This window comes from Hordeum vulgare, chromosome 6H (assembly GCF_904849725.1).
Source record: "Hordeum vulgare subsp. vulgare chromosome 6H, MorexV3_pseudomolecules_assembly, whole genome shotgun sequence".
NCBI classification, from domain to species: Eukaryota; Viridiplantae; Streptophyta; class Magnoliopsida; order Poales; family Poaceae; genus Hordeum; species Hordeum vulgare.
Window position 1 is genome coordinate 5173209 of NC_058523.1, and position 22961 is coordinate 5196169.

General features: G+C 41.3%; 3 protein-coding genes and 1 long non-coding RNA gene across 5 annotated transcripts; 1 reads left to right on the plus strand and 3 right to left on the minus strand.

Annotated features, from left to right (window-relative positions):
- Window positions 1–5477: 5477 nt before the first annotated feature.
- On the minus strand, window positions 5478–6338 carry LOC123403285 (thiosulfate sulfurtransferase 16, chloroplastic-like). Its single transcript, XM_045097238.1, has 2 exons — window positions 5911–6338; window positions 5478–5814 (listed from the first exon to the last, which is right to left on the minus strand). The coding sequence occupies exons 1-2, from the start codon at window positions 6223–6225 to the stop codon at window positions 5725–5727; spliced, it is 405 nt and encodes a 134-aa protein (XP_044953173.1). The 5' UTR covers window positions 6226–6338; the 3' UTR covers window positions 5478–5724.
- Window positions 6339–14953: 8615 nt separating this feature from the next.
- LOC123403286 (thiosulfate sulfurtransferase 18-like) lies at window positions 14954–15938 on the minus strand. Of its 2 annotated transcripts, XR_006611448.1 has the most exons (3): window positions 15527–15938; window positions 15163–15431; window positions 14954–15017 (listed from the first exon to the last, which is right to left on the minus strand). XR_006611448.1 is itself a non-coding variant. In XM_045097239.1 (2 exons), exons 1-2 carry the CDS (start codon window positions 15830–15832, stop codon window positions 15348–15350), a joined length of 390 nt encoding a protein of 129 aa, XP_044953174.1. In that variant the 5' UTR covers window positions 15833–15938; the 3' UTR covers window positions 14954–15347. The 2 variants fall into 2 exon arrangements, 1 of the variants encoding a protein (XP_044953174.1); XM_045097239.1 differs by having other exon boundaries at window positions 14954–15431.
- A 979-nt stretch (window positions 15939–16917) lies between these two features.
- On the plus strand, window positions 16918–17613 carry LOC123403287. Its single transcript, XR_006611449.1, has 2 exons — window positions 16918–17156; window positions 17256–17613. It is a non-coding gene; the product is annotated as an uncharacterized LOC123403287 (long non-coding RNA).
- A 782-nt stretch (window positions 17614–18395) lies between these two features.
- On the minus strand, window positions 18396–19229 carry LOC123403288 (thiosulfate sulfurtransferase 16, chloroplastic-like). The gene is made up of 2 exons (XM_045097240.1): window positions 18809–19229; window positions 18396–18729 (listed from the first exon to the last, which is right to left on the minus strand). The coding sequence occupies exons 1-2, from the start codon at window positions 19121–19123 to the stop codon at window positions 18634–18636; spliced, it is 411 nt and encodes a 136-aa protein (XP_044953175.1). The 5' UTR covers window positions 19124–19229; the 3' UTR covers window positions 18396–18633.
- Window positions 19230–22961: the final 3732 nt, after the last annotated feature.

Here is a 22961-nt window from a genome sequence, read left to right on the forward strand (position 1 = left end):
CTCTGTCACCACGTCGGTAGTGCATGTAGGCGTAACCTCTCCGACATGGGCTCCTTCCTAGGCCATATACCCAGGGTGTAGTAAGCCCATGTCGCTAGTATTGACCTCAGGCCCGCCATCCACAAGCAAGGCATTCAAAAAATTCTTCCTGGTATCACGGAGAGACGGAACCCTCACCAGCTCCGGCGACAGCCGACTACAGCGACCAAGTTTCTTCTTGTTCTTCGTGACTAAAGTCCAGCTCTCCGGCTTGAAGAAATCGGACAAAGTGAGAGGGAGAAGATTTACCTTTGGGATCGGTCCAATCCAAGGCTTAACTCCTTCAGACTGCACCACCATCTTCTTCGTCACTTGGAAATCCGGTTGGATCTTGAGACTCCGCCGCCGGCAGCACCAAGTTGGAGATTGGCCGCGATAGCTCCTCGATCTGACGCCCGTCCAAACCTTCCGCATCTTCTTCCTCATCTTGATCTGCAAGAACCCAAAAACGGCCGCCAAAACGAGTAGGAGTGGAAGTGAGATCAACACATACCGTAGCTTTCTCATGAATAATTTGTGGCGACGATGGGTTCCGCACGATCAAATGAAATCCATCTATCACAAGAACAACCCCAACCTTGGGGCAAGCATATTATAGTTTTATGATTAGGTTTATTGTAAACAATCTATTTATTCGTAACATTCTGAAAAGTTTGAAGAGAAACAAAACATAGGATTATGATCTCATTATCATGTTGGATCCTACAGGAATGAGATATGTATGTTTGTACCATAGGAAAATGATGGTATTATTTGCAACACTCTGGAGAGTGTAACGCAAGCGAACCCTTACTAAAAAAGTTCTTTTGAAAAGACAATAGTTTTAAAGCAACAGAAAAAGTCGATGACATATTTGTGATAAGTTTGAGATTTCACTACATCTCAGTTTAACCATTGTCATTCCATGTCATTTTAATATATACCTCTAACTAAGGTTAGTTGAACTATAACACGTATATGTCTATCCAAAAATAAGCTAGCCCGTGCAGAAGCACGGGTTAACGACTAGTACTCGTAATGCTGCAAGGCCAGCAGCACGCACATTGGCTCCGGGTCCACACTCTCTACCGGCACCGCTGCGCCGCTGCCGCTGTTTCTCAGGGAACCCATGGTGTCTGGAGGATTTGAGCTGGGAAGAAGAAGAAGAAATGTGGCTTCTTGTGTTGTGTGTTTTGCTCCGGGGGCTGTGGAGTGGATTGGTTGATGGGAAAATAAGTGCTACCAACAGGTGTTTATTTATAGGAGAGGAGACCGCGGTCGATGCTTTCACGCCCGGATAGCCGCATCCATCACTTTCTCATCGTATAAAGTCGCCTCATTCTCATTCGTCTGTCGTGTCGACCCTATCTTCTTTGATGTATGAGCATGTTATATATGGAACTATCAACTTTGTAGATACATATTGTATTTATTTCCTGTGAATTAAATGAAAAATCATGTAAGAATCTCATGTGCTTGCGTGTGTATGGTGATGCCAAAACTCAAGGTGCATTATTCTAGCAAGGGTATTATTGATTGGTTGGACGGCTCATGTTTGGTAAGACTAAGAGAGAGTGGACAAGTCCACATGGCCATGATGAAGATGTGGCGACACGGCCATCGGACGCGAATAACCAATTGGTCAAATCGGTTGAATCTATTGTTCACCACTAGGTTCCCAATAAGCGCGGTGAAAAGATATGTTGCTCAAAAATGACCCAACGCGTGGTTTCTTTTTCCATTGGAGGGATCAAACATTTCAATCATGGAGGACATGAAAACGATTGCCTCGGTGGGAGCTCCTCCTACTTGTCTGCTTATCCTATCCATGGACATTTCATTCCTTCCATGCTTTGAACATATTTTGTTGATGTCCTTTAAAATAAATAAGCTTATAACTTAAATATTACGAATTATTAATCAAATATTGTCTCAGTTCCACAAAACAGATTGTTTTACGTACAACCAAACTCGGGAAATAATTCCGGTTTTTGATTGTCAAACATTATCTGATGTGGGAGCCCATGGATGATGGATTTGCGGAAGAAGAAGAAGAAAGGTGGCTGATTGTGTTGTGTGTTTGGAGTGCTACCAACGGGTGTTTATTTATAGGAGAGGAGGCAGCGGTCGATGCTTTCACGCCCGGGTAGCCGCATCCATCACTTTCTCATTGTATAAAGTCGCCTCATTCTCATTCGTCTTCGTCGTGTCAACCTTATCTTCTTTCTCATTCATCTCTGCTGCGTCGATCCTATCTTCTTTCGATGCAGGAGAGTTATATATTGTATTGTCAGACGATATACATATATGAAATATTTATTTCATGTGAATTTAAGGAGAAATCTTGTAAGAATATCCTTTTGCACCCTCTTATTAATATTTCAAGCTGATGTGCTTCTCTGTGTATAGTTGATGCCAAAACTGAAGGTGCATTATTCTAGCAAGCTATTATTGATTGGTGGGCCAGCTCAATATTAGGTAAGAGAGGGAGGTCAACTCCACCTTGCCATGATGAAGATGCGGCGACAAGGCCAGGGGACACAAATAACTAATGCCCAGATCAGTCTAATCTAGTGTGTGCCACGCTAAATTTCTGATAAGCAAGGTGGAAATATTATGTTGCTTGAAATTGACCCAACGCGTGGCTTCTCGTTCTATTGGATGGTGCAAACAGTTCAAACATGGAAGACACGAAAAGGATTGCCTCGGTGGGGGCTCATCCTTCTTGTCTGCTTATCCTATTCATGGTCATTTCATTCCGCCCATGTCTTTTCATAAATTCTGCTTTATCTTCTTCTACTTTTTGAAAAAAATACCTTTTCAACTTATAAGTGTATGAAACAAATACTGGCTCGGACTATTATTTTGGACACACCGCCATATTTTGGAAAGTACTCCACGACCCGTCTCTCCACCGCAGCTTGGCCGAGGCTCTCGAGTACATCATGTTGACGCGCCCCGATCTCTCCTACGCCGTCCAGCAGTGCTGCATGTTCATGCATGCCCCTGACTGTCATTTCAAGCTTGTCAAGCGCATTCTTCGGTATTTGCGTGGCAAGACTCACCTTGGTCTCCGGATACATCACGACGCATGCACCAAGCTTGTGCCTTACTCCGACACCGATTGGGCTGGCTGCCCCGACACAGGCAAGTCTACCTTGGAGTACTGCGTGTTCCTTGGCTCCAACTTCCTCAAATGGTTCTCGAAACGACAGGACACCGTTTCTCGATCGAGCGCCAAGGCGGAATATAAGGCAGTTGCGAACGCCGTCACATAATCGATGTGGCTACGACAGCTCCTCGACGAACTTCACCAGCCACCACCCTACGCCACGGTCGTCTACTGCGACATCATCAGTGTCGTGTACATGTCCAGCAACCCGGTGCAACACCAACGCACGAAGCAAATCAAGATCTATCTTCACTTTGTGCGGGATTGTGTCGCCCTTGGTGAGATCCGTGTTCTCCACATGACCACGAGCTCATAGTTCGCCGACATTTTCACCAAGGGGCTACCGACGGGCGTCTTACTCGACTTCCTGTCCAGTCTCAACGTAAAAGGACCTTACGTTTCGACTGCACATCAGGTGGCTAGGCATGCAGTCCGGGTCGTCCGCATCTCGGGCGCATGCATTTCGTGCTGATCCTCTCCGGTTAATGCCGTTGCTCTCTCCCACGTCTCTCATGTAATCTGTATATATATATGTACTACCGAAGTATAAATACAGGAGTGTGAGTGTTTTGCATAACGTAACTATCAATCCTGAGCCAAGACCGATAGGAGATCAATTCGATAGCACTTCATAGTTGAAAACTTATTTATATATTTGTACTAAAATTTTATACTTATTTATAACTCATTGGTATAAGTTCATATTTTTTAGAAAATATATTGAAATACACCTACGGTGTACAAATACAAATTAATTAATTTTGTTATTTTGATACATTGCATGATAAAAATGTGTAAATAATATAAATGCAATAAATAAGATGAAACAAAATCTCATACATTCTCGATTAACATGTGACACTCACATGTATGTAGTATATATGTATGTGTACACATTTCCTAAATATCTTTGTACAAATCAACAGGGCTAATGGTATAAAAGAAACTTTATAGTCGTTTCTAGTTTATGATCAGGTATACACGAATAGATATTTCCGAAGTATATAAGGTGTGTCCGTGTACGTGCTTCTCACTGAATGATTGGAAACTTGAATCAGAGGATGCTTGGATACGTTTTAGTTCCATGACTAAAAGTAGTGGGACTAAAACTTGCTAGCTTCACCCATGCTTGGATCCAAATACTAAAGAGACTAAAATCAAGTTAATGAGCATTTATTATCCTTCAAACCCTTCAATCCAGAACTCGCATGTGTTAAAGGAGAGAAGTTAAATGAGGAGAGAGAGTACTAATCCACATTTTAGTAGGGGTACCCGTGACTAAAAGATTTTAACCTCAAGACTAGTTTTAGTCTCTCTTTAGTCAGGGGTGCTTGGAAATTTAGCCTCTTAAAGAGACTATTTTTAGTCGGGCTAGTTTTAGTCCCTTGGATCCAAGCACCCTCTTATACTTTGATTTGTCCAATGTGTCTTAAATTCATAGTGGATTCAATATTCCCTTCATAATTTTATGTGCTATATATTTGCTACAGAAATATAGTGGCTACATTTAATAAAACCTTATGTGCAAAATGCTGAGCATTTAGGAAAGATGGAATATTACGCTTGATTGTTTTGTTCATAGTTCATGTTATTGCTTTGTTATGCAGACTTATCCTACTAGTTAGGTGTTTTATTTTATTTTCTTGACATTCACAATGATCTTCGGTGTAATATAACTGTTCATTAATAGTGTAGTATGTAATCTAAATACTTATTATGTGTGTTCGTCCAGGTGCCTATTTGCTCCGCCTGCGGGTAAGCCTGTCAATAACGACCATGTTCCCCGAGCTACTCGGACATGCATCTCTCCTTGAATAGTCAGGTGGTTGTTTTCTCTTGATACATACTTTGACCCTACTTTATATATGAAGGAAACGATTACGTTCACACAACCAGTACATGTATATGAACAAAAATCTATTAGGGTAACAACAAGAATTTGCCCAAAAAAGAAAAATAAAAGGCCGTAGATAAAGAGCAAAGGCCCATACAGTACGCACGCAATAAGCAAATGGAAAAACAAAAAGGTAAAAAAAATCAATAGGATAATAAGCGGTTTGTTTTCTGGGATGAGGTGGGGTGATGAAATACTTAGATGGGACACAGTTAAATGTCACCTCTAAATTAGCTCTATACAAATGCAATAATTATTTAGGCAACATCTGATATGGATGGTTATCATGGACTATTATATAATACAATATTTAGACTTGGTGGGACGCATTGGTAATTATTTAGTAAGCCTTAAAATTATTTAGGAGCTACGATGTTGACATTTTCCAGAACGGACGAATAAAAACATATTTTGTTTTCCTTTTTGCAGTATACATTCATAAATGGAAAATCACTATTATAGTCGGATGCAAGTCCAGAACATAGGATGCAAATGCATATACTGATATACATCCACACTGCCTTATTTCCCATGAAAAGTAATAATTCCTCCTCGGCTCTGAAGACGCTTCTTCGTCGTCTTCTTCATAATACGATGGATAATACACCGTAGTATTTATTCTAGATATAGAATTGATGGATCAGGGGTGGCTGGTTGTCGGCTGCGGGTAGCTTGCGCTCTTGAGCAAGGAGAGGTAGCCGCCCTCCAGGTTCTTCACATTAGTGAACCCCTACACCATCGCATCAAACCAGTAAGCCAGCTACGACGACAAATCCATGAATCAGCAAGCAACGGGCGAAGTATCGCGTAACTACTTAGTACTTACGGCGGCGACGAGGTCTGCAGTGGCGAGCCTTGACCGGACCCCGGAGCGGCAGCCGACGAGTAACCGATCCTGCTTTGAGTAGAGCGCGGCAACCTGGTCGACAAAGTGAGGGTTGCGCTCCTTGCCGTTAGGGTTGACGGAGAGGTAGTATGGTACGTTACGTGCGCCGGCGACGTGCCCCCTGTCGAAGTCCTCCCACATGCGCACATCCACGTACCCATACTGCTCCGAGGCCAGCAGCGCGCACGCCGCCTCCGGGTCCACACTCTCCACGGTGCTTTTCCGGCCGGTGCTGCTGCTTGTCAGGGAGCCCATGGTTAATGGATTTGTGGAGGATTTGAGCAGGGACGACGAAGAAAAAAAAGGTGTCTAGTTGTGTTGTGTGTTTTGCTCCGTAGGCTGTGGAGTGGATTGGTTGATGGAAAGATAAGTGATACCAACGGGTGTTTACTTATAGGAGAGGAGCTCAGAGGTTGATGCCTTCACGGCCAGGTAGCCGCATCCATCACTTTCTCATCGTACAAAGTCGTTCGCCTCCGCTGCGTCGATCTGCGTCGATCTTATCCTCTTTCGTCGCGGGAGCACGTTATATATGGAAATGTCAGACTATATACATACATGCTACTTCCTCATATACATATTAATTATCGTTAATTTGGTATAAAATTGTACTCAATTAGCCACGATTAATAAATCAAAGAGAGTGCACTTATTTTTGTGGATTAAATAACAAATCGTGTAAGAATCTCCTTTTGTACCCTCTTATGCTTGCGTGTGTATGGTTGATGGGAAAATTCGTGGTGCATTATTCTAGCCAGCTATTATTGATTGGTGGGATGGCTAATGTTAGGTATGACTAAGAGAGGAAGAACAAGTCCACATTGCCATGATGATGATGCGGCAACACGGCCAGGAGACACAAAATAACCAAATGGTCATATCAGTTCAATCTGGTGTGCGCCACGTGCGCTCCCGATTACAATTCAATCATTGGGGGAATGAAAAGGATTGCCTCGGTGTGGGTTCCTCCTACTTGTCTTCTTATCCTGTCCATGGACATTTCATTTCAGCCATGTCTGGCACATATTCTCCTTTATCTTGTTCTACTTTTTGAAAAAAAAATAGCTTTCTAATTTCTATCTCACGCTCACAAACATTTAGTATTTTGGACAACAACCAAACTTTGGAAATAATTCCAATTTTGCATTGTCAAACATAAGAAAATGTATCTTTTGTCTCTGGTAATATCTCGATAATATTGCTGACAGTGATAAGTTTGGTTGCCCATATGTTATTTAAAGATCCAGATCGGAAACATCAGAACATAGATATAGAGATTCGTCTCGGAAATATGCTAAGTTCATCTTATACATCGCATAGACCAAAATAAAGGCATATCGTCAAAGTTATACTTTGCAGATTGTGGCAATATACAATGCCTCGCTTCTTTTTCCATGGCCTCAAATATAAGAGCGAGCCTTCACAATAAAAACAAAAACAAAAATGATGGTCCGAGGTAAAAACTAAATCAAGGTTCTAATTAGAAGTCAAAGTTCCTTATACTAGTACTTTTCGAGGAACTTCAACAGGACTATAGAATACAAGCCTCACAGATTTTGAATAATTTCTATCTGGCATATGTTGGGCTAAATCATTTCACAAGGATGTGTGTTGGCCACCCGACATCATCCCACCCAACCCAGGTGAGCCATTGATCCTTAATGTCTCTAACAGATTTGGGTGATTCCTAGTGGAGTGAAGGAAGAAGAAAATCCTAGCCACTACACCCTCATATAGTCGTGACTGCCATTTTGAGAGACCAGAGAGAGCGAGAGATCACACAATAAGAAACACAAAGTGTGAGAGAGGGGGAGAAGGAGAGAGGTTCTATCAAGATTTGATGCACCTGACTAGACAATGTTCAAATAGGTGATTAGAGACTCAAACTGCTTGAAATGGCACCAAAGTTGAGAGCACATTTCTTAATTTGAGTACTTCGATCTCGTTCGCTAGTTTGGTGATTGAGTCAGTTGAAAATTAGATCAGAAAGTAGTTTTATTAGTTTGGATTATTGTTGTTTCAGCACAGAGTAATTTCAGGAGACGAACAATTTGGTTACGCAAACGGTGTACAATTGGGTTGAAATATTGAGCGGATCTCGGGAACTCGTGTGTCTATTTGTCTCCCAAACTTCATGTTGTTTGATTTTGTAGTTTGATAGTAGTTTGCAAAATACAGAAGGAGACATAAGATTTGTTAACTTTGGTTTGCTTACAACATGCGTGTTTGTGGTTGTTGTTGTTGTTGTTGTTGTTGCACATTTGCAACATGGTTAGAGTATTGCTTTCACATCTTGAGTTTTTCTCATTGTCCTTGGTGACACAACGTACCAAACGACGCTTCATGTCCAGTGGTAACACAACTCACCATATAAATGCAACACATATTTAAGGTATATGAACTAGCCGAAACGTATTGATCGCGAACAAAATCACAACCCTCAAATTCATTTTTCTCACTGCTCTCTCACAATTCTGCAATGCTGGTGACATGCCTCAACTGTCACAGAAGACTCACACACCAAGTTCTCAGGTGTGACTTATAAGAACTCATGTCAACATCTTGATGACGATTGCAACATTCTGTCTCTTCCTTGCTTGACTCAACAATGATTGTCGGTCACCTCATTGACCAAACGTTGTTGTGGTATTTTTCTTTTCATTGTATCATGTACCAGCCAACGACTATGTGGCATTCCACGATGCGCTAATAGGGTCCGTCTCCACGGGGCAGCGTGGCTTCCAATCCTCTACCTGGTACAGATACTATTTATTGGGTTTCGCGTACAATATCGATGACATCAAATACTCAAGAACACACATTCAGAAGTCTTTGGCCGAGGATACATATTGTAACCTCTAACTTGTCTATCATTTCTAGCATAACTTTTTCCGACATCACTAAAGCCCACTTCGTTCTCTCGCTCTCCTCGCGGCGCTCCTTGCTCGCGGAGCGGCATACCCAAGAAAAGACGTTCAGATGTGGATTTGATTACAAATGTAGATATGTCGCTGCTTATATAGGCCCGGCTAGGACTTACAAAATTAACTCATAGAAGACATAACCATATACCTAAGCCAAATTTCCCTAAACTAATCACCTGCAAACTTGACCACGCTTGTACCTAACTGCACTAGCAGTAGAAAATATCGCACATGTATAACTACGAATTGCCTAATTGAACACAAGTACGAACGATGCGTTCCATCTTGTATAATAGCAGTTTTGATTAGTCCTAGTGTCCAACAAGTTTTTTTTCATGGTTCCAAAAAGGTATATTAGTTGACATACATATACTGAGTCTTCAAATAAGGGAGGACGGGAGGATGAACGAAATTACCTATCTTAATTACAGAGCGGAGAATCAAAATGGATGTGGGACGACAATAGCAGGCGACCACCAGGCTACTCGGCTTATTGGGATACTTGGGGAGATCTATGATATTGCTCTTATTGGGATACTTGGGGAGATCTATGATATATTGCTTGCAGGCCCAAGATAGGAATCCTCACTCAAGTACATGTAGGGATGGGTATGAATTGGCAGCTGAAGAGTAGTCCATCCATGATACACTCGATCGTAATATCCATGGAAGCATGAGTGATCAAATAATTCCTACAAGAGGACATGTCAAATATATATGCACATTTGTTTTTTATATTATATGCATGTACAATTGAAACGCCCATGGGATGATATATATGCGAATAAGGAAGATGAACCATTGTGCCAATATGTGTCGAATCTGTAGTTCTCGGCTTCTCTCGGTCCTCATATCGACGAAGTATTAATTTTAAGTTGAATAATAAACCATCTCCTAGTTTACCAACATATATAAAAGAAAATATAGACAATACAATAGAATTTATGAAAATATATATGAGGATGAATGTATTGGTATAGATTCATTATTGTTTATATGCATATCCTTTCTATCTATGTATACTTATGCCTACCTATAGTAATTAGAGACTTCCTAAAAAAATTCTAATTTTAATTAAAATATATTAATTGTTAATTTGATGGGACAAAGTTATAACGGTGTAGATTAATACATCAAATTATCACAATAATATAAAAAAATTAGAATACATCATTATTACTAGATTAATTTTTTTAGTATAAATACAACAATTTTGTATACTAGATTAAACTACGAGAAAACTTTGGTTGGCCTAGCTATCCATCAATCCTGATCCAGATTGATTTATAAAGCCCTCACGCAAAAAGTCGAGAATTGCAGATTCTATAACTTATTAGTGTATTTATACTAAAATTTTATACTTATTTATAACTCATTTATATAAGTTCATAAGTGTACATAAAATATTTTAGTGTACTTAAAGTGTACAAATATAAATTACATTATTTTTTTATTTTTGATACATTGCATGATAAAATAATTTATTTATGATTTAAATGTGAAAAATAAGATGAAAGAAAATCACATACATTCTCGGATTAACTTGTGACTCTGTAGTATATATATGTATGTGTATATATTTCTTAAATATCTTGGTACAAGTTATGAGGGATAATGGTATAAAAGTATCTTCATAGTGGTTTCTAGTTTATGATTAGGTATACACGAATAGATAGTTCCAAAGTATATAAGGTGTGTGCCTCTCGTCGAATGATTGGGAGGTTGAATTACATTTTGATTTGTAAAGTGTGTTTGAAGTTCATAGTGGATTCCATATTCCCTTGATGATGTGATGTGCTCTATGTTTACTACTGAAATATAGTGATACATTAGTATGACATTATGTGCAAAATGGTAAACACTTAGGAAAGATGGAATATCAAGCTAAGTAAATTAGTGTCACAAACCAGCTTGATTGTTTTGTCCATAGTTCTCGTTATTGCTTTGTTGTGCGGACTTATCCTACTTCCTCTGTAAACAAATATAATAACTTTTGAATCACTAAGATAGTGTTATTGTAGGTAGTACTAATGAGGCCTTTTATTTTATTTTCTAGATATCCACAAGAGTCCTGACATAATAATTATTCACTTATAACGTAGTAGCTAATCTAAGTGCTTATTGTATATGCTTGTGCATGTGCCTATTTGCCCAGCCTATGGGTAAGCCTATCAGTAAAGGTCATGTTCACTAACCTACTTGGATAAACTTCACAATACTTTTATATATAAAAGAAACCATTACGTTCATACAACCAGGACAAGTACATGAAAGAAAATAATAAATCTACAAAGGTAACAACAGAAATATGCCCAAAAGGTAAAAGAAAAAGTCATAAATAAAGGGCAAAGCCTCATACAGCACACACACAAAAAGAAAACACAAAAAACAAAAGGGTAAAAAATAAGAGGACAATAAGCGGTTGGTTTTATGTGATGAGGTGTGTTGGGATTAGTCCCACAATGACTGTGGGGAGACAGAACATGATTTATAAGTGTGGGGTCACCTCCTAGAGGTTAATCTTTTTTGGGGGGAGGGGGGAGGGGGCAAGGCCTCTCATAAGCCGGTGTTGCTCTCCGGATAGGCTTAGTTGACGCATGTGGGTCGAAAATGCTGGTGTTAGCGGACTCGGTATTAAGTAACAATTTGTTTTGTAGCACGGGTACTCAAAATAAAAGGAGCTCCTGTTCGGCGCCTTAAGCGTCCGAACAGGTTGCCGGCGCCCGCTGCAGCGCCTTCTTGGATCGGCCCGCGAAGACAAAGGGCAGCCAAAAAAATCGCTAGAAAAGCACAAAAGTTGGTCCTTTCAGGAATCGAACTTCCATCGCAACCTCCATGCTCGAGCTCAGCTGACCATCACAGTGACTCGACAATTGTGATTTCATTAGCTCTAAATCTCTACGGACTAGTACGGCCGTGCTAATTATTTACTACTTAGATTTTTAAATTTTTAAAAAATCGTGATTTAAAAACGTTCATCAATTTTGACGCAAAAGTTCACAAACATAAAACGAGCTCATCAATTTTGAAATAGTTCATCATTTTTGAAGAAAAAGTTCACCGATTTCAAAAAAATGTTATGAAAAAGTTTAACAAGTTCATCAATTTCGAAAAAATGTTCATCGATTTTCAAAAATGTTCATCAATTTTGGAAAAAAGTTCAATGACTTTGAACAAAAGTTCATCAAGTTTAAAAAATAGTTCACCAATTTTAAAAAAGTTCACAAATTTAAAGGAAAAATTGCCAATCTTGAAAAGAGTTCATTGAATTTTCACAAAAAGTTCATTCGATTTGAAAAAGGTTCACGGAATTTTGAAAAAGTTCACCATTTCGAAAAAAGTTCACAAATTTAAAAGAAAAAAAATCATCAATCTTGAAAAAAGTTCATCTATTTAAAAAACAGTTTATTGGATTTGAAAAAGTTCATCAAATTTGAAATCAAATTTTAAAAAAGTTCACTGAATTTGGAAAAGTTTCATCAATTTAAAAATTTGTGGATGGATTAAAAAATAAACGACTGGGGAAGAAGGAAAAAAACAAAATAAAACGAAAATAGAAAGCAGAAAATGATAAATAGAAGAAAGGAAATAAAGGATGATAAGGGAAAAAATGACGTATCTTAGCACATCAAGGCTCTGTGGCGCGGTGGTTACCACTCTTTATCCTATTTTTTACCCTTAGTCCCAGATCGGTTATGAGGAAGATGGAAACACGATTTATAAGGTGGGATCCCCTCCTAACAGGCTAGACTTCTAGGGAAGAGCGCTCAAGGCCTCTCATAAATCGGTTTTGCTCTTTGCTTGGGCCTGGATGATGCATGTCGTTCGAAAATGCTGTTTAGTAACACATGGTTGTGTAACAAGGTGGGATGATGCCATCTGAATTAGTTCTAGACACATCTAATAATTATTTAGATAACACATGATATGAGGTAATCATGGGTTTACATGAAGAAATGGGGCTGGTTGTGTTGTGTGTTTTGCTCCGGGGGCTGTGGAGTGGATTGGTTGATGGAAAGATAACTGCTACCAACGTACAATGGGTTTTTATTTATAGGAGAGGGGGCAGAGGTCGATGCCTTCACGGCCGGGTAGCCGCATCCATCACTTTTTCATCATAGTATAAAGTCACCTCATTCTTATTCGTCTCCATCGTGTCCACCCTATCTTCTTTGATGTATGAGCATGTTATATATGGAAATGTCAACTTTCTAGATACATATTATATTTATTTCCTGTGAATTAAATAAAAGTTCATGTAAGAATCTCCTTTTGCACCCTCATATTATTATTTCAGGCTGATGCTTGCGTGTGTATGGTTGGACGGCCCACGTTAGGTAAGAGACTAAGAGAGGGAGGAAAAGTCCACTTTGCCATGATGAAGATGTGGCGACACGTCCAGGAGACACGAATAACCAAATTTTGATCAGATCACTTGGATCTAGTGTGCGCCATGAACGTCCCCGATAAGGGACCCGAAAATAACCCAATGCGCGGTTTCTCTTTCCATCGAAGGGGAGCAAACAATTCAATCGGATATGTTTCCCGAAAAGGTAAGTTGCCCAAAGATGAGCCAACGCGTGGTTTCTCTTTCCATCGGACGGAGCAAACAATGCAATCATGGAGGACATGAAAAGGATTGCCTTGCTAGGGGCTCATCCTACTTGTCTGCTTATCCTATTCCTATCCATGGACATTTGATTCCTCCCATTCCTTGCACATATTCTCTTGGTGTCCTTTAAAGAAATAGCTTTATAACTTAATAATTAGTTTATTTAACAAAGTACTGCCTCAGTTCCACAAACAAGATTTTGGACGCACAACCAAATTCTCGAAATAATCCCAGTTTTGGGTTGTCAAATGTGAATTTTTTTTGTATAATTTATCTCAGATAATATCTGGAAAAATATTATTAAGTTTGAAAAAAATGGCTGCCCATGTATTGTTTTACGAAATTAGTAACTCGCGAGCATTCCAATTATTGGGACAAATCCAAACTTATCTGTTGCCGTCAGATGCGCACGTGGCAGCTGCATTTGTCACTGGTTGTTTCAGTGCATGTGATTCTTGTGGGACGACGAGGGTTAGTGGTCGTGCGCATCCATTCGCGAGTCGTGGATATATTGATCAACCTGTTTCGTAGATGAAAAGTGGGCCTGATGTTTTCAAAGGTCCACCTCACAATTTTTGTTGTCATGTGTTCTGTTGCTGCCCTCACATTGACTTCAAACACTACAGCAAACAACTCCCACTCGCATTCAATTAGGGGAGGGGAGGTGTAAGTTGCTCGATTTTGGAAATCATGCTCCCTCTCCCCCATCAATGTTCCCCTTCGCTCTCATAGACGGTGGAATTGGCATGCAATTCATGTCGGTCTTCGATGGCTTTTGCAGCATAGAGCATCAAATTGCAGGTGACTGGTCCTTTCCACAATTCCCGAACGCATCCTTTATTTTTTCGGCGTCATACCTCATTGCCCCGTATTTTATTGGTGATGATATGCAAAAGAGGGGTGTCATAGGGTCCTGATAGGGGGTGGGATCCTCTGGCAACATCTTTGCAAAAAACAATTGACATATGGTGGGGTCATATGGTGAATATTAACGCAGGTGAATTTTTGGTTGGATAATACGGTGAGGCGGGAGGGCTGGTGGGTTTCAATCCGCCGAAATAGGGCCTTACATCCAATTTGTTTAAATATGTATGATAGTACATCGATATCGTAGAACTGAACAAGAAGAAACATGTTTTTCGCTGGTAGAAGAAGAAGTTGACAGGCCCGACAAGAATGAGGAGTGATCGATGCAGCTAACCGTGCATGAAGAATGCATACACACACTGCACGTTATTAGTATTATTTAAAAAGTACTTCCTCCATTCCATAATACAAAAGTGTTTTTAACACTACACTAGTATCAAAAATGCTCTTATATTATGGGACGAGTAGGTAATCCCTCAAATTCTGGAGTGCAAAAATGCAATTCTTCCAAATCGATTAATTGTATGATGAGATAAACCAAACATGGTTAATCTTACTTTGCAAAAGAGGTTCTCAGGTGTACACGCACACATTTTTATTTCTTGAAAATTGGTTGGTCCAAAGTCCATGTCCAATATACGTACCTACATACATAATGCTTTGTTTTCCCTTTGAAGTACATTCAATCCCAGCCGTGCACCTCAGCTAAAGGACTTTTTTCTTCTTCTTCTTCTTCATAAGACGAAGGATGACAGATACATAGTACACAAACAGGTCCAATATACGTACCTACATACATAATGCTTTGTTTTCCCTTTGAAGTACATTCAATCCCAGCCGTGCACCTCAGCGAAAGGACTTGCTTCTTCTTCTTCTTCTTCTTCTTCTTCTTCATAAGACGAAGGATGACAGATACATAGTACACAAACAGGTCACTAACAAACTTTCCAAACTCCAAAGAATCAATTGATGGATCATTGGTGGCTGGCTGCTTGGTAACTTGCGCTCTTGAGCAAGGAGAGGTAGCCGCCTTCGAGGTTCTTCACGTTTGCGAATCCCTGCAAAGAAAACCAAAACGAATTCACATCCCAATCAGAGATGGTGATCTTACCAACACCAGTCAAAAAAATCAACCATTCACAAACGGACTTACAGCGGCGACAAGGTCTGCGGTGGCGAGCCTGGACCGGACCCCAGAGCGGCAGCCAACAAGGAACCGGTCCTCCTTGGAGTGGAGCGCCGCAACCTGATCGACGAAGTCCGGGTTGCGCTCCTTGCCATGGGGCGTGACGGAGAGGTAGTAGGGCACGTTGCGTGCACCGGCAACGTGACCCTTTTCGAAGTCCTCCCACATCCGCACGTCCACGTACCCGTACTGCTCCAAGGCCAGCAGTGCGCACGCCGCCTCCGCGTCCACGCTGTCCACTGCCGTGCTCGTGCTGCTTCGCAGGGAGCCCATCTATGGAGGATTGAGCACCGGGGAGGAAAGGGCTTCCGGTTCCGTGTGTGGTGGTCTCCAGAGGCCGTGGAGTGGATTGGGTTATGGAAAGATAGGTGCTACCTACTGGTGTCATTTATAGGAAAATATGATGACTTGGCAGCGGTCGAACATATCACGGCCCGGGTAGCCGCATCCATCACTTCATGATCGTCTAAAGTCGCCTACCTTACATAAATTAGATACATGGAAATGTCAACTACATATATACGTGCTTGTTGTGTTTGTTTTCTATGAAATGACATGGTGTATAAGAATCTCCTTTTGCACCGTATTTTTATAAGGGTTTTGTGCCAAGTGATCATGTTCATGGGCATTGTTGATACGAAAATGTAGCCAGGCAGCCATGATCTGGCAGTTGTCTACAAGATGCAACAATATGTATATATGTTTGGTAAGAAGAGGACAAGTGGTCACGATTTCCATGATGACGCGGCGACACGCCAGAGGGACAATAAAGAAATGCTCAGATCAGTTGAATTATCTCCTCGTCTAGTGTGATCCACGTACTCCACTGATAAGTGAAGCGAAAGGATCCTGTTGATCAACAACGACACAACGGTTTCTTTCCACTGCAGGGAGCAAACAATTCAATCATGGAGGGGATGAAAAGGATTGCATCGGTGGGGGCTCCTCCACCTCCTCCTCCTCCTCCTTGTCCTCTTATCCTATCCATGGCCATTTCATTTCACCCATGCCTTGCACACACGGCACAATTCCCTTGCATCTCATTTCTCCAAAAGAATAGTTTTCCAATGCTTTGGTCGCCAATTTTGTTTTGACTAATGTGTAAATATCCAATATGTATATTTATCCATTGAATCAAGGGAGTAAACTACACAAAAAATGCAAAAAAAAACACAACAAGATTTTTTTTATTAAATGTCATGCGCATACATTCATACATATGGGGACAACATTTCTCAAATCATTTTTTTTCAAATACATGAACACTTTTAATACCAAAATATTTTTTCTATGCATGATAAATATTATTTTAATACATGTGAACATTTTTGTTTCATTTTACTAGTTAAGTTTATCTATTATAGTTTAAAATATTTTTCCTTCATAATTATTTTCCCTTGGATACTTTTCCTTCCCTTCCCATCGTATAAGAGCTAACTAGGGCAAACACTCTTCCCCTCCATGCTCTGACGGCAAGCCCATGGATTCTCCTCCCCTCTGCATGTCGCCTTGGTTAGATTAAGTTAGATTAACTAGGCCAAACTCTTCCCCTCCATGTTCCGACGGCAAATCCATGTTCCTCAGCTCCGACTAGTAGGTTAGATTATAGTTTTTTTTTAGTCCTTGCATGGACGGTGCTTTTTCATCGATATGGTCTTCCATGCTGCTATCCTTCTCATATTGTTCGCCTAGACAGAGTCGGTGGAGCTTCCACATGGATTCATGGTGTATCCTTGGGACGGTGCGGCTAGGGTTCTTCTCGTGATGTATGATGGAAAGATCTGGTCAAAGACGCTTCTGATCGGTTCAATGGTTCAACGAAGACGATTGTGTCTCCAAGAGCACTTTGTCATCACTATGCTAGGTTGGCTCTAGTGGGGAAGTGGCAACAGCGGCGCGTCGACGCCTTTGGCGGTGATAGTGGTTATTCGGTGGTCTAGAGACTTGGATGTAATTTCTATTATATTTGGGGTGCATTGTACTTCTGGTGAACTATTATAATAGATCTAGGACCATTAAAATACAAATCATTAGTATCTGTGATTCAAGAAAAATGAGCAGGCGGATCATGCTACTGGTAACTGGTTGGCCCATAAGAGCTACCCTCTTATGGCTGGTCCATAAGAGCTGACAGTTCATGCCAATGACGCCTCGTCATCCGAGCATACTTTCTGCAATTTGGTTCACCATCTCTCTTTCCTCCATTAGCGCAAGGACCACGGACAAATACCTTTGTGCGTCCGGGCCCTCAGCCACAACAATGACATTGATAGCCTGGATCTTGGTTGCGATGGTGTTGGTACAACCACCCTCATGGGTGGGGGCGCACCTAAGAAATAGTGTTGACGATAGTGTTGACGTCGGTTACTACCTCGATGATGTTGGTTACTACCTCGATGATGTTGGTGGCAATAGTGTTGACGACGACCTAAGAAATTTCAGTGCCATCGACTTTCTCTTCTCCTTTTTTTTTGCGAAGAAGGCATCAGCTTTCTTTGACTCGGTACAACTTGACCTATGAGCCTATATATAACAAACTTTTATATTTCATTTGCATTAATTCACAAATTCTGATGAAATATTCTTGTATTTGCGAAGTGAACCTAATCACCCAACTGGTAACTCATTTTGGATTAATCGTGTTGGACGAAAACAAAACCTTTTAAGAAACAATTAGGGGTTGTATCGACGCACTCTTATCTAAAAATTTAATGTCCCAATTTCTGTGGTATAAAAATGCATTTCTTCCAATTTGACCAGCTGTATGAAAGGAAAGAACAGGTAGAGAACTACTAAGTACTATGAGCATAGACACCCAAATGGGTGGGTAACCAACTGCGCCTGCAAACATTTTTTTCCCTTCTTGTCCATACATTCTCAAAGAAAACCAATCAAAAATCTGGTAGCAGTAGTACTATTGGTTGGCCCAAGTCCAAGTCTCAGATGCCTATATAGTTTTATACATACAAAATGCCTTCTTTTCCTTGGCAATTTCCTCTGTACATCGTAAATAATAGATTACCAAACTTGTTCCTGAGAGCCTTGAAAAACAAAGGAAAATCATCCCGGCTGTATTAGTGGTGGATGGCTGCTGCTGCCTGCTGTGGGTAACTGACGCTCTTGAGCAAGGAGAGGTAGCCACCCTCCAGGTTCTTCACCTTCGTGAACCCCTGCACAGACCAACAAATCAGTAACACATCAACAATTCAGTGAGTTCGACCAATGAGTCGTCGCAGGACTACAACTTACGGCGGCGACAAGGTCGGTGGTGGCGAGCCTGGACCGCACCCCGGAGCGACAGCCGACGAGGAGCCGGTCGTGCTTAGAGTGGAGCGCGGCAACCTGGTCCACAAAGTCCAGGTTGCGCTCCTTGCCGTGGGGGTTGACGGAGAGGTAGTAAGGCACGTTGCGCGCTCCGGCGACATGGCCGCGGTCGAAGTCCTCCCACATGCGCACGTCCACGTACCCGTACTGCTCCGACACCAGCAGTGCGCACGCCGCCTCCGTGCCCACGCTCTCCACCGCGTGTCGCTTCTCGCCGTCTCTGCTTCCCAGGGAGCCCATGGATGATAGACGTGCGAAGAGAAGAAGAAGATGATGATGATGATGGTGATGAAGAAGGAGGGGAGGTATGCAGGATGGGTCTGGCTCCGGGGGCTGTGGAGTGGTTTGGTGAAAGATAAGTGTTACATACGTGTCTTATTTATAGAGAGAGAATGGTCGACGCTTCTCATGGCCGGGTAGCCGCATCCATCCCTTTCTCACTCTGTTTACGAAGTCGATTGCAAAGTCACTTGATTCTCATTCGCCTCCTTCCTCCCTGTCGATCATATCTTCTTCTTCCTCCTCTTCTTCAATTATTGGGTACATTCATTGCATATATATGAGAAAAATGTCAACTACATAGTACGTACAGGTTGTATTTACTTATTTTCTGTGAAATGACGAGCTGTAGTATACGAATCTCCTTTTACACCCTCATGTATAAATTTAAGGGTTTGAATGCATCATGACAAGTGGCCATGTGCTTGCTACATTATCAAGTTGCATAGTTGCATGTGTATGGTTGGTGCCGAAATCCCAGCCAGACACCCATGATCAATCTGGTAGCTGGCCAAGATACAGAGGAATATTTGTGTGATCCATGTTAGGTAAAGGAGAGGACAAGTGTAGATTGGCATGATGATGCGGCGACACGCCGATGCTCGGAATAAATAAACGGCAAGATCAGTTGAATTATCTCCTTGTCTCGTGGGCGCCACGTACGCTCCCGATAAGTGAACCGAAAACACCCATCATGTTGCTCGAAAGCAACCCCAAATGCTCTTCGATTGGAGCAAGCAACTCAATCGTTTCAACATATGACACATATTCACTCTTATCTCCTTCTCTTGAATGAATAGTTTTCCACTGGGAATCGTTTAGGACCGGCGCGCCGGCCGAACCATTCAGCCGGCCACACGCGACCACGCGCGTCCATTGACTGGACATGCAATATTTTTTTGTTTAAATTGTTGCAACCAGCGTAATATTTGCTGCAAGCGTTATTTTTTTGCTACATTCGTCCAGTAAAAAAGTTGTATATACGTTTGATTGCAACTTCAGTTCGTCGGATTTTTCATTACAATCGATTTTTTTTTACTTTTGCTACAACCGGCATCATTTTTGCTGCAACCGTTCACTAAAAAAGTTGCATACATGTCACGTAAATATTTGTTACCACCGGCGTTTGACTTTTGCTACCACGCACCATCAACTTCGTTTTTTTGCTACGATCACGTAGACATTTTTTTGCTACAAATTTTATTTTTTGTTGCAACCGTTGAAAAAATTGTTGCATCGCATCGAACTTTTGCTGCATCGGGGAGAAAAATGTTGCATGAAAATCCAACGGTGCGGACGCGCGGGGTTGGTGGATCGTGCGGCCCACGCGCGGCTGGCCGAAAGTTTCGGCCGGCGTGCCGGCGCAGAGCACTGCCCTTTTCCAATACGTTGTTTGTCAATGTTACTTCGAACATTTTTTTTTAGAAAAGGAGGCATAGCACCGGCCTCTGCATCGAGTGATGCATGCAGCCTTTTAATTGAATAAGGTAAACAAGTATGATCCGACATCAATCTGAAATCAACAAAAAAAAGATACAAAGTGCCAAACGCGCCCCAACCAGCGATGGTAATAGAAAAAGATGACTAGCCACATATCATATTATTGTGCAGCCATCCAAACTGATTGAAGATATCCTGAGCTAGCATCTTCCAGCGGGCACATCCAGTAACCATAAGCTCCCTGGCTTCCGCAGGAATGAGTAATGACCACGTGCGGATCAAGGCGGTAGCTCTGAAGATAACCTGCAAGAAATTTATATTGTTGCATCTGTTAAATACTAAATCATTCCTGCAGTTCCAAATAGCCCACAACAATGCACATGTTCCCACACGAGTACTCTTTGCGAGATGAACATCAACTCCCTCTACCCACGTTCCAAATAACGTGTTAATAGTACTAAGGGGGCTGATATTAAACGCAATGTGAATAGAACGCCATAAGATTTTAGCCAACGGGCATTGGAGAAAGAGGTGCTTGATATTTTCTTTACTGTCACAAAAGTTGCAACGTTGGTTGCCTTTTCAATTACGTTTTGCTAAATTGTCCTTTGTTAGAATAGCTCCTTTGTGGACAAACCACATGAAGATCTTTATTCTCAACGGAACTTTGACCTTTCATATATGCTTGGACTTGGGAATCGGTACCGAATCTATGAGATGGATATACATAGATTTTACAGAAAATACTCCATTCTTAGTCAACTTCTATTGAATAGCGTCTGGTCTATCCGACAATCGCAAGACCATTAACCTTCTGACTAAGTGGAGCCAACTGGTCCATCTATCCCCAATCAAGGATCTACAGAACTGAATGTTTAGAGGTATATGGCTCAATACTGTCGCTACAGACGCTTGTCTGCGTTGGACAATATTGTATAACTGCGGATATTGCAGGGCCAGGGGCATTTCCCCTAACCATGTATCCTCCCAGAATCTGGTTGATTCACCATTACCAATGATAAGCCTAATCTGGTGAAAAAAGACAGTTTTGCACCTCATCAATACTTTCCAGAATGGAGAGTCATTCGGTGTTACGGTCACATGTGCTAAGGTCTTATTTTGCAAGTACTTATTCCTGAGAATTTGTACCCACATACCTTCGGTTTCCACTGAGATTCTATATAGCCACTTACTTAACAGGCATCTGTCTTTAACCTCTAAGTTCTCAATCCCTAAACCCCCTTGGTCCCTGGGTCTGCATATGATGTCCCATTTAGTAAGCCTATACTTTGTTTTAACTTCGTCACTCTGCCAGAAAAAGCGAGACCGATAAAAATCCAACCTTCTTCGTACCCCAACCGGTATCTCGAAAAAGGAAAGGAGGAACATGGGCATACTAGTTAACACCGAGTTAACGAGTACTAAACGTCCTCCATATGATAAAAGCTTGCCTTTCCAGCAACTTAGCTTCTTCTCAAATCGGTCTTCAATACATTTCCACTCCTTATTTGTTAGCTTTCGGTGGTGAATTGGAATACCCAGATAGGTAAACGATAGGGACCCACTCTCGCAACCAAACAGTTGGTTGTAAGTGCGATGTTCTGCTTTGGCTCTTCCAAAGCAAAATAATTCACTTTTGTTGAAGTTAATCTTCAACCCAGACAACTGTTCAAACAAACATAAGATGAGTTTCATGTTTCTGGCTTTGTCTATATCATGCTCCATAAATATAATGATATCATCCGCATACTGTAGGATTGAGACACCCCCATCAACGAGATGCGGTACAAGTCCCCCCACTAGATCATTGTTGCTGGCCCTCCTAATCATTAAAGCCAACATATCCGCAACAATGTTCAAAAGGATCGGTGACATAGGATCTCCTTGTCGCAGACCCTTTAGTGTCTGAAAGAAATGACCCACGTCATCGTTTACTTTAATACCGACACTTCCTTTTTTTATGAAACAATCTACATGCTTCCGCCACAGCTGGTCAAGCCCCTTCATACGCAAGGTTTGTTGTAAGAAGGACCATTTGACTTTATCATATGCTTTTTCAAAATCCACCTTTAAGATTACCCCATCTAGTTTCTTTGAGTAAATTTCATGCAAGGTTTCGTGCAGGACCACCACCCCTTCTAGGATGTTTCGTCCAGGCATAAATGATGTCTGAGTAGACTGATCCACAGAGTGAGCGACCTTAGTTAACCGATTAGTTCCCACTTTTGTGAAGATCTTGAAGCTAACATTGAGCAAGAAAATAGGGCGAAATTGTTCAATACGTGTCGCCCCCTCCTTCTTTGGTAACAACGTAATGGTACCAAAATTCAAATGAAAGAGTTTTAATCGCCCACAAAAG